This window comes from Gavialis gangeticus, unplaced genomic scaffold (assembly GCF_001723915.1).
Source record: "Gavialis gangeticus isolate Ggan-Ray unplaced genomic scaffold, GavGan_comp1, whole genome shotgun sequence".
NCBI lineage: Eukaryota > Metazoa > Chordata > Crocodylia > Gavialidae > Gavialis > Gavialis gangeticus.
This window is the reverse complement of record NW_017729025.1, coordinates 9,489,108-9,503,798: the sequence shown is the minus strand read 5'-3', so window position 1 is coordinate 9,503,798 and position 14,691 is coordinate 9,489,108. Positions and strand designations below refer to the sequence as shown.

The 14,691-nt window shown below is 43.3% G+C and overlaps 1 protein-coding gene across 1 annotated transcript in view; it reads left to right on the top strand.

The window, feature by feature from the left end:
* Positions 1-14,177, top strand: part of SLC38A6 (solute carrier family 38 member 6) — a 70,353-nt gene extending 56,176 nt beyond the window's left edge. The window contains exons 12-16 of the mRNA XM_019518375.1: positions 231-331; positions 9,384-9,508; positions 11,592-11,736; positions 11,837-11,931; positions 13,291-14,177. Of these exons, the coding sequence (XP_019373920.1) occupies positions 231-331; positions 9,384-9,508; positions 11,592-11,736; positions 11,837-11,931; positions 13,291-13,371 (547 nt within the window). The 3' untranslated portion in view covers positions 13,372-14,177. The remainder of the gene's footprint in view (positions 1-230; positions 332-9,383; positions 9,509-11,591; positions 11,737-11,836; positions 11,932-13,290) is intronic.
* Positions 14,178-14,691: the final 514 nt, after the last annotated feature.

Genomic DNA, 14,691 nt, shown 5'->3' with positions numbered 1-14,691 from the left:
TATGGGGTGAGGGCAGGGAACAAATCCTTTGCCCAACATTCAATCCTCCCCCCACCTCCTGCCATAACAGAGCCTGCATGTGGTTACTTATTATAAACATAGATGGGCAAAGTAAAAGGTGAATCTCAGAATTGCAAGCAGTCTTTAAAAACAATGTGAAATGTTCAGTTTACAGTTTTAAGCAACATTCATTCTTGTCTTTTGTGTTTTGGTTTTGTTTTGTATTCTAGTCCATCCAAAAGCAGAATGCAGAATGTGACCATCACAGGAATTAGTCTGAGTTTTGTAATCTATTTTGTGTCTGCCTTGTTTGGGTACCTTACTTTTTATGGTGAGTATGTTCTTCAACTGTTTAGACTGCAAGGTAATAATAAATATTTTTGACATCCTGCACTGCATAGTAAGTGTAAAAAATGTTGCCTCTTTCCAAGGACTTTGGTCCTTGATTTTTATATGATTTGAATTATTCAGTATATTTGCACGCTAAGGGGTACAAGTTTCTGGAGGACTTGCCTACTTTTTTGTGTATTGTATAAGCCCCCAAATAAGACATGCACCTTGTTTTGGGAAGTCATAGTGAAGATTTAAAAAATGTTTCCAGTCATGGCTAAATGCTGACTATAAGAGATCCGGATTGCAGCCACTGTGGCTGAAAGAGGGTTGACACTAGCTCCGACCCTGTGGCTAGGTACAGACATTCAAACAGTGGAATCTGAGGTGGTATCGATCCAAATTAGAAGGTTTTCTGTAAGTGGTGTAGTTTAGATTGGCAGTGAACAGACCACATTAGCCCTTTCATGGGGAGATGCAGTTCTTCAGGTGCAGACAGAAGTGCAGCTCCAGATGTAACTTGGAACATTTTCTGCAGTGTGCTCCGAGTTACAGCGTTACCCCAGACCAAACAGAGGTTCACTGTTGGATCCTGGGGGGCGGGGAATCCAGCTGTGGGCTGGGAGCGTGCAGGCAGACTCCCATAGCAACGACAGCCATGGCTGTCTGCCAGTGCTCCCCGTTTTCAGAAGGGGAGGGGGAAATGGCAGTGGAGGGAGCTTGTTCTTGGGGCTCCCCAGCCAGTGCTCAAGTGTGGGATGGGTAAAGTCAGGCCCCCCCCCCCCCCCCCACCCTCGGGGGGGCGGCACCAATACACCCGTCCCACCCTCGGTGGGGACTGAAAAAAACCCAAACTGAACTCCCTCCATTCCCTTCCCCCCCTCCCATTCTGAAAACAGTGACAGGCTGGGAGTCCACAGGCACACGTTATAGAAGACACTACATTTTGAAACATCTTCATCTGATGCCTCATGCAATGAGGGATCAGATTTTCACCTGGCCAACCATTTTTGAAGCTGTCTGCAGCTTTGCACTTGTGTTTGGTCACAGCTATAAACTGCTTTCTGTTGCCAGGTCAGTCAAAAATTGTGACTTCTAGCTGTGCCTTTAGACTGGGTTCTTCCACATTTAAACCAGTCTGCGTGCTGAATTTCTGTTCTGTTATGGGTATAAACTGGTTTCTGAGTAATCACTTATACCAGTAAGAGTGTAATGTCTGTACCTGGCCTAAAGGATGAAACTGTGCCCTCTCACTTTCTCCCTCATCAAGGCCAGCAAAGGGAGAAGCATGACAGGCATCTTGCAGCGGTGTTTCCCTACTTCTATTCTTCCATGCTTCTGTTCCAGCAAAGAAAAATCAGCTTTCCCACTTGACATGGACCCCAATTTTAGAGGGCTTATTTTTGAGGAAAATGGTGTGTTTGGCATGCAAGTAGATAATGGTAATATCTGGAGGATTTAAAGCACATATTGCACATTTGAAATAGTTACAGCTACTTGGGTCCCAATTCTGCTTAATGTTTGCAAACTTTGTGACATCATTTTCACAGCATATAAAGATTGTAAGCCTTTGCAAGATTAATGCCTGAACAATTACTCAGGTAAACAGTTCCCCCTTTTATCTGGGTTTAGTGAAAGGACAATGCTGTAAGTACAATTCTACACCAGAGACATGTCACAAGCTAAACTACTCCTTGTTTTGCCTTGCCCCCCTGTAACGCACCATGCAGCACAGAGCCTGTCATGCCTTACTCCATGGGCTCAACTAGTAGCAGGACAGCTCTAGGTTCAGGGAGATGTCAAGGGGCATTAGTTACCTTTGAACCTCTTCCGAAGCTTTACCGCATGCAGCTTGAAGGCAGTCCGTGATCCAAGATGTAAATTCCTTTTATTGGCTTATCTAAAATGAAATTGCACAAATTGGTGCAGGAATCTGCCAATCAAACAAAAAAGAAAGTTAAGCAAATGATTATCTAAGCAGTCATACTCATGACTTGCCTCATGTTTCTTTACGCAAGGTAACTTCCTAAAAACACTTCTGCTGTGCAAGGCCTAAAGGAGAACAAAAGGATGAAAGAAAACAAGATGACACACTGTGGATGATAGTGGCCATAGGGACCAAGATGTGATTAGTGTGGAAGGCTTCTTGAAAAGTTCCTTCCATTTCATGAGGGATATGAAGGTGTTACTGGTTTTTCTGATAGATAGAATCAAGTTTTCTGATTAAGACTCCGCATATGAAAACCATTCGTATGTGTTCTGCAGACACCGTTTTGCTAAACATCTTATATGGCTGTATGCTAGAGCAGCAATTTAGTAAGTGTCTGCAGGTGAAGATGCAGTTCATGAATACTTCCAGATGCCGCTTTTTAGCAGGGCTTGCATTTTCCCAGGTGTATGATCAGATTTCAGAACTCTTACCTACACAGTGGCTTTCTTTTTTTAAAGGTCCATCATAACGTTGACAGAAATAGGTGAGTGACCTGTGCAACGTATCAGTTTAATCTCCTTGTATAACGTAGATAGAAACACCTTCGTAGTTGTGTGGCTGGTGCTCCAGTGTGACAATGTTTGCAGTGCCTTGTTGTGTAGCATCATAGTATTGCTCTTCCATGTCCCCTGCTCTGTTTTTACCTTGTATGCTTTGTTCAGGTAGTGTGCATGCTAGCATTGGATTCTCTTTCAAGTTTCCATCCAGCAATCCGGATCAACTGCCCTCTGCAGTATGGTGGTATTATACAAATACAGTCACCTAAATGCTCTGTGGCCCTGATGAACAGTTAGAAAGTAAAAACCCTGAAAGGATTTTGCTTTCTAACTGCTCATCAAAACTTGCTTCCTCTCTGGAAGTCAGCACACACTAACATACATTTGTCTAAATAAATAAATATTCGTAGCAAACCAGTGGGGGAAAAGTATTCTGAAAACAAGCCCACATCTGGGTCTCATAGTATGTGTTGCAGGTTTAGAAAGTTTGTGGAGGTGGACATCATCTTGTATAGCACCAAGCATGTTGACCCTCAGCAAATAATAATCGTTACTGAGCTCTAAGATACTGCACAGATTTTTTACAAAATTAAATGCCTCTTCAAAGCATTAATGTTTGTGACCACAGAAGTCTTTAAATGTGTTCTAGGTGCCTACAGTCCCTGCTATGAATTGCATGGGAGAGCCTTGGCATACCTAAGCCACTTTGCTGGTATAGGACCACTGCTGCCATCTTTCTGACATGACTAGTACTAGGCAGGGTAGATATGCACCTTTATAGACAAACTAAAATAGATACTCTAGCACAAGCTTTTGTCATCAAAACTCACTTCATCAGTTGTTGTAAAGAGATGCGCATAAAGCAGTGCGTAAGAAGGAGAAAAATTTGAACCATTATATACAGAGCCGACCCAAGCAGGGTGTGGGGCCTGGGGCAAATAAGCTCGAGCGAGGCCCTGCCGCTGCCCCGATCCCACGTGCCCCGGATCTGAAAAAGCTGCTGCAGCCATTGGCAGCAGCTGGGGAGTGGGGAGCAGTGCGGTAGCAAGTGGCTGGACGCAGCCACTCTGCCTGGCTCCCCAGTGTTCCCCAAAGCATGGGGCCCAGGGCAGTGGAGCTGATTCGCAGCCCACTAGGGACGGCCCTGATTATATAGTTCAATGATATATTGGTTGCCTACCAGATCTGCATCGATAAAAGGGAAATTTCCATTATTGACTATCGGGTTTTTTTGCCTGTTGTAGTCAATAATGTTTACCAATTAATTATGCCGTCAGGCTAGGCCCCTGGACGCCTGGGTTCCCTCTCCCCTGTGGAGCCAGGGCTCCTGGATGCCTGAATTCCCTCAGGGAAAGGGTGGCTTTCCCTTTTCAGGCAGACGGCATTCTAGTCTGCAAGGCGTCTTCCTGGAGGCTGCGGGGAGCAAGACTCAGGGGGTGCTGTGTGCATGTGCATGGCTGCACGCAAGCACATGGCCAGAAATACAGTTAGGTAGCATGGAGAGCAGCTTCCTGAAGGTAAGTTTATGGAGGGGAAGGGGCGTGGTGGGGGGAGCAGATTGAGGCCCTCACAGTGAGGAAGGTAGTGGGGCAGGGGCTGGGACTGAGGGTGCTACCCAGCCAGGATAGTGCATGGGTTAAGGCAGAGAGCAGGATGAAGCCCTGGGCAGCTTGCTGGAGGTGGGGGGTAGCAGCAGCTCCAGGAGGGGAAAGGAGAAGGGCCCTTCTTCCTGCTAGAGTCCAACTCCCGGGACCAGTTTCTCCTGGCATGGAATAGCTCTGTGGCCTTGTCCCGTGCAGACGGAGGAGAGTGGGGAGCCTAGCCCAGAGACCACCCAGCCCTGGGCAGCCAGTTAGGCTCACACCTTCCCCCTCAGCCCTGCTGGGCAGGCTCAGGCAGCTGCCCCTTGGTACTTTTACTGAGGGGCACTGCTTTAATTAGACAGCTGCTCTAGCTACAGTGCTGCAGCAACTAATGTATCAGTGTCCCTGCACTTAAAAACAGTGATGGTGGCGCTTGAACTAAAGTGCATTCAACAAGCTTTAGTTCAAGCGCTCCCACCCCCATTTTTAAGCACCAAGATGGTGACACGTGTGACTCAGGAGACTGCTGGATTGCACCCCAAAAAAAGGTTTGTCGGTAGTTTAAAATGCCTTGCATTGTTACGAAATACCAGTTATCAGATTGGCATCAGCTGTTATGGTCGGTTAATAATCGGCTATTGGTATTGGCTAACAAAATCTTTATCAGTGCACCCCTAGCTTGAACGCAATAGGCAGGAGGGAGAAGGGGAGGGGGCGCAGGACTGGGAGAGGACATGAGCAAGCCCTAATCAGTCCAGTGTAGCCTGCGGAGGGGCACTGTCAATAGGTGATGGCAGATATGACATGGGTAGAGTTGCAAGTCAATGGATCTTGGATGTTTATTAGTAGGGACCTACCGAATTCAAGGAGGCGGGTGGCTGATTTCATGGGCCTATCGCGGGGCCAGCTGCCGCTTTTCATGGGGTTATAGTGGCACCCCTCCCCTCCCCACACCTCTGATTGGCCAAGGGGGCTGCCCATCACATGAGCCCTCCCCAGGGCCATGCCATCTTGGCTGCTCCCCTTCTCACTGTGCCCCGCACAGCTGGCTGCAAGGCCAGGCCACAGCAGCCATGAGGATAGCTGGCTCCCACTGGGGAGGCAGCATTTTATTTTTAATAGGTTGTTTTTGGGGGGGGGGAGGGGTTCTTCTTGGACATCTGAGAGGTTTTGGGGTTGTTGGTTTTTTGTTTCAGCAAAATCACAAATTGAGTAGGTCCCTATCCCTATTTATAACCCATGTTCTTTAGTCCCATGATTATGTGATCTGTGTTGATGTTGGGGCACAGAAGGCATCTGGGTCTGTTGCAGGGCCTAGTGCCTCAGTGAGCCAGGGAATTAAGTAGCCCACTGCTCGGGCGACGCCGTTTGAGATTGGGGGGCTGCCTGTAAGCCAGGACAGGTTTATCCCATAGGGTTACTTTGAGATGGTCCGTCTTTCTTTTCAAGGAGGGTTAGAGATCATTAATGGTGTATTCAAGCTAGGGGCAGTGGGATGATGAGATGGTTTCTATGGTCCTTCTCCTGATTATTGTAACAGGTCAGAGTGAAGTCTGCATCTGGCTCTGTTGACTGGAGTGGCTACAGTTGGGGATTGTATTGTAATGGTAGAAATGCTTGCTCCGGATGCCTACGGTGTGCACCCCAGTTGGTGGGACTAGAGCAGATGTGTTTGTAATGTAGAACTTGGCTGTAGGCAGTGGATCTAGTGATGTGCTTAGCATGAAAACTAGCATGAAGGTAGTTATGGCATTCAGTTGGTTTCTGGTACAATATGGTGGTCATGTGGCAATTGCAAACCACTTATTGTAGTGTCTAAGAAATGAATTTTTGCTGGGTTGAGTATTCCAGAGTTAGTTTGATAGAGGGTGAAATAACCCTGGTGAAATTTCTGTAATACCGCCTTCCTTGAGGCTCTTTGGCGGTAGGAGAGGGGAAGGTGTTCAGAGTTCACTCTTTTTCTATTTACAGATTATTCCTCTCTCTTTTTTTTCCCATAGCCAACTACATACTACAATGGAAGGGGAAGGAGTTAACTTAACTTCCCCATTTTAAGACTAGCTGTAGTGGAGATTAAAAAATTGCTATCATCACAGCTGAAAAACTTTTTATCTCTATTTTAAAATGCTCTAGTTACCTTCCTTTTCTTTCTTAAATTCTTGTACCACCCTAAGTTTAACTTGGCAGTAATTGAGGGTCATCTTTTAAGAACATAACAACTGCCACGTACTGGTCAGACTATGGGGCCATCCTGCCCAGTCTCCTGTGTCGCACACGGGCAGAGTACAGCTACTGAAAGGGAGCGTGAACAGGGTATGACCAGCGCGTTTTCCATTGTTCCTCTCCCACTTGTAGCCTCCAGCGTTTTTGCTCCTTTATATGTTCTCATTGGTATGTAAACCAAAATCACAATCTTAAAAGTCAAAATTTTTTTGTTTATTTTTAAGCCTACTGACTGTCATGACTTGTGTTGTAGTGTGACCAGTAGCATCATTCTTCTCCTGTGTAATTGGTCTAACAGTAGCAACCGAATGTACATACTGGACCACAGCAGTATGCACAAGTGAGTAGGAGTTAGTGGGATTTCCTTTTTTAAATTAGTGGCTTTGCAGCTACTCATGGAAATTCTGATTTTTTTTTTTTTTTTTTCTCTCTCGTCTGTATTACTTACAGTTTTATCGATGAAAAGTTGAAGGTGCAAGGTCAGTTGGCTAAGAAGCAGGAGTTTGCTTCTGGGAGAATTTGTCATCTGATGTAACCAAAAAGGTTCCCTATTGTGCATCCCAGACACAAAGATCCGGTTGTACGGTGTGATGCCCTTGGCTGTATGAATGCCATCCTCTTTCTGCATCCAAATTGAACAGAAATGGTTCTGATCTCTCACTACCCCTGAGGTCTTTATTCTTTAAACTAGAAATGTTAATGAGCATCAGTACTTCTCAGCATCTAGCCCAGTGCTATAGCAGGGTCTCCCAAATATGTCATACCAAGCTGCAGCAGGTAGTGTGGAGCTGAACAGGCTAAATATTCATGCATTCTTTAGAAATAATATGGAAAAAAGATTATAAAATAATACAGAAAAAAATATTCAGAATCTTATTGGGTCTGGTTCTTTTCCTATTGTGTTTGGTTAACAAAGTTTTCAAGCCCCACTAGCCACTTCTTGGATTTCTTATTTGAAGGCTATATCAAAAGGCCCTGGTTATGGCCAATCAAATCCAGCTATTCCCATTGGGGGAATTGAATTTACTGCCTAACGGGATAGTCTGTTACTTCCTCATCGTTTCTTTTCTTCACTCTGAGCCAGTAAGACACTTAAAGACATTTGCCAAATGGCAGCTCTGTTTAGTAGTCCAAGCTCTCACCAAATGCAGTCTACCTTTTTTTAACAAGGCTTGCTGTAATTGAACTATTAACTATCAGATACGGAGCTTATGAACCTATTGCTATATTCCAGTTCTTCCCCCCACCACTTCAGTTCTTTCTTACCCCCCTCCAGGGTACTTCCAAAATTCACCTCCAATATTTTGTTCGTCCTTTCATGCTCAGCAAAATACTGCTGTTATCGTTATTCCCTTTAAAATAATCCCTTTATGTTTTACAGCAGCTGAGACTTTCAGATATGTTCTTTAGTTACAGTGAGGACAATATATCATCAAAAGGCATAACTTCATATTGGGTACAATCAGTGATCAAGGTTATTACTCCATTTTGAAAGGGCTTCTTGCATGAACCAGCTGTCGTGCTAAAACATCCTTACCAACTTTCTGGGCAGATACAGTTTTGGAACTGTGGTTGAGATCTGTGGGGTCCCAATACAGACATCTTTTTTTTCCACTTTAACCTAGTGTTTATAGGTACTAGAGTGGCAATTACTCTCATGTCTCATTGTCAGTACTGATACCACAGCTGACGTGTAATGGCCCCGATAGACATTCACTTTAAGATGTTTCATAGTTTCTAGGGTCGGAAAGGACCTGAGTAGATCATGTAGTCTGACCCCCTGCCATGGCAGGAAAGAGTACTGGGGTCAAACGACCCCAGCAAGGTGTTCATCTAACCTCCTCTTGAAACCCCCCAGGGTAGGAGCGTGCACCACTTCTCTTGGAAGTTGGTTCCAGATCCTAGCCGCCCTAACCGTGAAGTAGCGCCTCCTGATATCTAGCCTAAACCTACCCTCTGCCAGCTTGTGACCGTTATTCCCTATGTTATGGGATCTAATCCCCCCCATCCCAACAGTTGCATGTCCTGCCATGCTGCATGTGAATGACAGGACACATGGTTTTGGGAACTGAGGATTAGATCCACATCATGCCTTATTTGCTAGTACAGGGGGAGCCTGGGCTCATGAGGGTTTATACAGCTGGTGCACAAGGAGCTATTAAAACTATGTTGTGCTGCCCAGCTGGGAGGCATACAGGGTTTTGACAGGTCCCAGCCACATCTTTAATTTAAGGTGTGACACAAGCCACATTAGTCCACATTTTTCTGTGAAATAACGTAATTCCTTTACTGCATTATCATGCCTTAGATGGAGTTCTGCAGGTGGCCAGGTTACTATTTAAGGCACAGTTAACCAGCTAATCAGGTCTCAAATGTAATGCATTGGGGGGCTATGTGTAATATTCAAATGTGTGTGACTTCATATATGTACATCTGTGAATTTTGGACATTCCTGTTCTTCAATCATCTCATCTCAATGCTTATCTTTTCACTGTATATATTTTGATTTCACATATCCAGGGTTGGGGCCATCTTTAGGTTCTGCCTGTTTTCAAATGGATGTTTTGTAGTTGGCTTCGTTGATGCCAGGAAGAAATGTTATGCACATTACCTCCATGCTGCAGTGGGCATAGAGCAGTCGATTAGTTGATCCCAGTATAAGCTTTATGAGAATCAATATGTAGCTACAATACTCTTAATCTGTTTCTGAATTCTCAGTGCTTTGTGAAGTAATCCTTTTTTTTTTTTTTGGTTTTTCAGACAAAGTAGACTCAGAATTACTACAGTGTTACAGCAAGTACCTGCCTCATGATATTGTCATCGTGACGGTTAAGCTAGGCCTCCTGTTTGCTGTGCTTTTGACAGTCCCTCTAATCCATTTCCCTGTGAGTACTCCTGCCAGTTTTGAAGTTGCCATCAGAGGGTAACTAATTCTTTGCAGACTGCGATATTTGAGTCATATCTAGTTTTGTATATCTGACTTATTTGTCAAATTTGTGATCAAAGATCTCCAGACTTGCATATGTTCCATGAAAGCTCCAAAACAGCTAGCCACTAAGCTAATTTGTGCTTTTTCAGGCTGCCATTAGGTTTAAACGACCCCACAGTGTTTCTAATTTAAATAATATGAGCCATCAGAAATTTGTTTTGTTTGGAGTTATTCTTTTCCCCCCCTTAAATTTTTGTTTTCACATCTGTGGAGAGGAAAAATCAAGTCAGCAGAATAAATATATACTGTCTCTAATGACTTACTGAGCGTTTTTAAGGTAGTTTTTGTTTTCATGGCATATGCTCGCTTAAGGTAATGTTTATCACATGACTAAGACGTTTGGGACACTTCACAGTGAGAACTCATTCAGGCTCCTTCTACATGTGCGGGTAAAGGCACGATGGGATCTAATGCGCAGTTCACACAATTGGACTTATTGCCATGTCACACATGCATGGCAGCAGGCACAATTGTGGATTAAATCCCATTGTGCCTTATTACCAGTGCAGGGGAACCCACACCCCAGAGCCCTAGGGACTGCAGTAGCCATGATTTGCAGGATCTGGGGCTTTCAAACACCCCTGAGCTCTGGGCATCACAGCTGCCACAATCCCTAGGGCTCAAGGGTTTTACGCTGAGCATGGTGCACCCCTGCGGCTGGTAGGGGGTACACTATCAACTCACGGTGTTCCCAGCCACACAGGAGACCCTGCTACACATGCAAATTAAAGCTCAATAGCAACTAGCTATGAAGTTAGTACACGTTTTCAAGATCTAACTTTATAGCTGGTTGGAACTTTTTATGGTGGAATAGCTACATTGGATGTGTAGCTGGTTTCTAGGTAATTGCACGGTTTACAGGTATTGCTCAATTAACTGGTTAACATGTGGAGAGGGCCTTCAGTTTTCAGCGTAAGTCTGTGTAAATGAACAGTCCCATCAGCAAATATGAGCATCAAAGTGTAGCCAGCTACTACAATCATTTGCCATAGATAAACAGTTAGGTACCTCTATTAATAGTCTCTGTGCACAAAAAAATTCAATAATGGGCAGATCCAGGATTTTGAAAAGGGGAGTTCAGATGATGTGATGCATCATCCCATATGGAACAACACATTTTGCTACAGTGAAAAATAAATGCGATCTTTACTAATATGCTAGGGGTGTATGGCTTATATTTTCCATTTTAAAATTGATGCAAAAACAAATATTACTTTATTGGAATGTGCATTAACTTGCTATTAAATATAAAAAACACAACAAACAAGGCAGAAAAATAATCAAAAGATTTGGTTTCTTTACTCCTGTAGTCACTGGAATTAAAGGCACAGCTCTTTTTCAGATTCATAAAGTAAAGGGTAGCTTTCTTGAGCAACCCGATAGCAGTCCGGTGCTTCACTGAAAGTTATTTCCACATCTGACTTAATGATTTTAGCTAGAACTAAAGACAGTCTTTAGTGCTGTGAACAGGACAGGAGCTATATTACTAGAGCAGCTAACACAGCAGAATTGTGGAGAAAGGTTCGCTTGATTAGTGGAACAAGACTATTAAAAAGGAGAGAGGATCATTAACACCTATGGAAGCAAGTGTATAGGAGGAACTGGATAGATAATAATGGGCCATGGTTTCAATTGATTTCACTGCTGCCACACAGTTGGTTTTAAACCGTATCTACAGCAGGAATGAAAGGGGTGTGTGGTTGCACCCGCCCCGAATCCATCCCTGTGCATAGATATCTCCTGTATCAATAGTGTGTATGTGTGTCTGTGATCTCGTGCGCGCATATGTACCAGCCTTCCTATTTTTGGCTTTTGCTGAAATAAGTTAGTACATGTATCTTAACAAAAACCTCCTCTTCTCAATAAAGTCTGATAATCTAAATGATGATTTGTGTTTTATCACAATGGAAATAATAATTTGGCTTTTGGAGTAAAATTTTGTACCTGCCTTGACTTTATTCCCCTTTATTTTTAAATAGGCAAGGAAGGCTGTAATGATGATATTTTTCTCTCATCTCCCTGCCTCGTGGACACGCCATATTCTTGTCACTTTAGCACTTAATGCAACTGTTGTTTTGCTTGCAATGTATGTGCCTGACATTAGAAACGTATTTGGAGTAGTTGGTAAGTTTGGGGTTTTTCCCCTCTGCAAAAAGATTGTATATTATCTGCGTATTCGAGCGCCAATCTTGCTGCAAGTAAAATCTTTCTTACTGTCTTAAAGGTTCTACCACATCAACAAGTTTGGTCTTTGTATATCCCGGACTGTTTTATCTTAAACTTAGCAGAGAGGACTTTATATCACCGAAGAAACTTGGGGTATGTTATTTTTTCCAATGTTTTAGTTATATTCAAGAGGTTTAATTTTAAATAAATTTAATACTGCAGAATATATGCCTTGCCTCCTGCACTGCACTGACTTTCAGTAGAGTGAAGTCTACAATAGTTGTTGGCAGTTTTTCTGCTCGGTTCTGTTTCAGTTCTCTAGTCATCCTGAAGCTAATGCAATCCATCTCTCTGATCACGTTTTTGTAACTAGCAAGAGGTCTAAGTACCACAATGTTGATCTAAATCTAGTTTTCCCCAATAGTCATATCTGAGATTTTTTTTTTTCTAGACACATCTGTGCTTTTAAATGTGGTTCCAATAGTTTGGCTTTGTTCTGATAGTCAAGCCAAACACAAGTCTCAAATAATCTGTCTGGAAAAGTCCTCCCCTTTTTCCCCTCCCCTGCCCCCCTTATTTAAAATTTCCAGTGACAGCTACAAGAGGTGCAGAACCACCAGTGGTATCCCTTGGCGGAAATCTACTCCAGGTAACAGACCTGTTGCCAGTGACCAGGGTATTGTCAGCTGAGGAAAGCTAAATAATGCAGAGGTTTAAAATACTGGCAGACCATTGCTTCTACTGTTACTGCCCATTGGACTGCACTAGTATTAGCAATACTCTCTAGCACTGGCACTCCCTCACAACTGAACGTGTCGAGTAGCTGGGAACTTTTGCTTTACCTACCCTCTGAAATCCAACATGTTAGATTTTTTCCCCCCCTATTATAAATCTATAATCCACCTAGTGTTGCAACACCAGTTTTGGTGTTGTTGAACAGAAAACAATGTATCTAAACACAGTTTCTGTGCTGTCCACTTCTGTCTACGCTGGCTATCCTCGCAGCAGTTAGCAGTCTGTTTTAACTTGAACTGTCTGTTAAGTAGAATTTTTTATTTCTATTCCTTAACTTCTTTGGGAACTCTACATGTCCATAGAGCCAAATGGAAGTCGTTCCTTTCCAGGAATTTAGTTCAATAAGCTAAGCACACCCCTCTGCACAGTTCCCAGGTGGATATTGTGAACATGCCAAACCAACCTTGAAAGTGAATTCTTGGTGAAATCATTCCCAAAACAGACTTAGCCTAGTGCTTGTGTGGATAGATCTCTTTCTGAATGTGGTCTTTAATGAGTGTTGGAAAAAGCAGCTGTGTTGGAATACTTATCAATCAGTTATTTTAAATACAGCAGATTGTTTTAAAATGCATTATTTTAAACCTGTCAGTGGAGGAGAGGAAGTTTTTCTCTCCTTTTGTAATTACATTTTCAATTAACTATCGTTCTCAAAAGTCTAAAGTACTTTCTATTGGCAAATATTCATTTGTGGGGGGGTTTTTCTTTCTGTCTTCTCAGGCTTGTGCATTACTTTTGTTTGGCATTTTTGTTGGTCTTCTCAGTTTAATTCTAATCATCGTCAACTGGATTAATGGATAATAACGCTTCATGTTGATTCTTAAGCTGGACTTGAGAAACAAAACAAAGACTTCTGGTGCGTGTCAAAACTGTTCAACTGAATGCTGAATGTCCATAAGAAGAAACCCCACCAGAGCTGTGTATGAAACAAGTAATCCCCTGTTTTTTGTTTAAATCTCAAGCCAGCTCCTTTGACTGGCAGATTCTTGTACACACAGCCTTTGCGAGCCTACAGATATACTAATTTTTAAATGACTGAACATTGGCATGGGTTAAAAGGCCATCTTATAATTATATTTTGTTTAATAATGAAATGGAACAAAAGGAAAATGTCATCTGTGTGAAATCTGTCAGATTTTGGGGAAGTTTAGAGTTAAACCTTTAGCTCTTGACCTGCCCTGGTAGCCAGAACTGAAAGAAGTTTCTTTCTTGTGTTTTGACTTGGATGCAGCTGAAAACCTGAGAGGCAGTTTTTTCAAGACCTCTGTGCATTTTGCAAGAATGAAGAAATCACATGCCAGTGGTTACATAAAAGTGGAAGATATCCATCACTTCTGTTCGAATAATTTGCAGAAGTCTTCCAGGCTGGTATGAGAAATCTTGGGCAATATCAGTCTCTGAACGGTTACCATAAACTCATCGTAGTCTGGATCCAGAGACCAGGTGTTTCAGCCCTAGATTAAATGAGCATATTGACATTAGGAAAGTTTCCCTTCACATGTATGTTCCTCAGTTTGCAGTTGCACTTTATTTTATAGTTTATACTTCAATGGACTTGAATCATCTTGGAGTGATTTTTGTAAAATAAACTCTGTGACCTCCTAGGACATATGATGTGTATTTTGGCAGGAGTAGCACTTCTATTTTGCAGTTAAGTTCTTGCAGTATTTCCGTTACAAATGCCTATTTTTGAATATTGATCATATTACATGACCATTCACAGCTTGGGAGGCCTATTTTCCACCTCTACCTCATTCACAGATCCCTGTTGCTGGTTATTTCCATTGGTTTCCAGTTGCAAATTTTATAGCCCTAATTTACAATTATGATCATGTAGTCCAGTGGCACTCCAAGTCTTGGCCCCAAGCACACACTCCCTACACTATTCGAGGGGGGGGTGGTTCTGTGTGCTGGGGTTGAGCATTGTACCACCCTTGCCCAGCCACGATAGGGCCATAGGACCCCCGCACCAGGATCAGGCCCCATACTGCCCTGTGCGCCCAATCTAACAGGCAGGGCTGTGGCCCATGATGCTCCCTACAGATCCATGTAGAGCCACGAGGGCCAGATGACATGACACCAGGATCTGGATCTGGATCTGGATCTGGATCTGGATCTGGA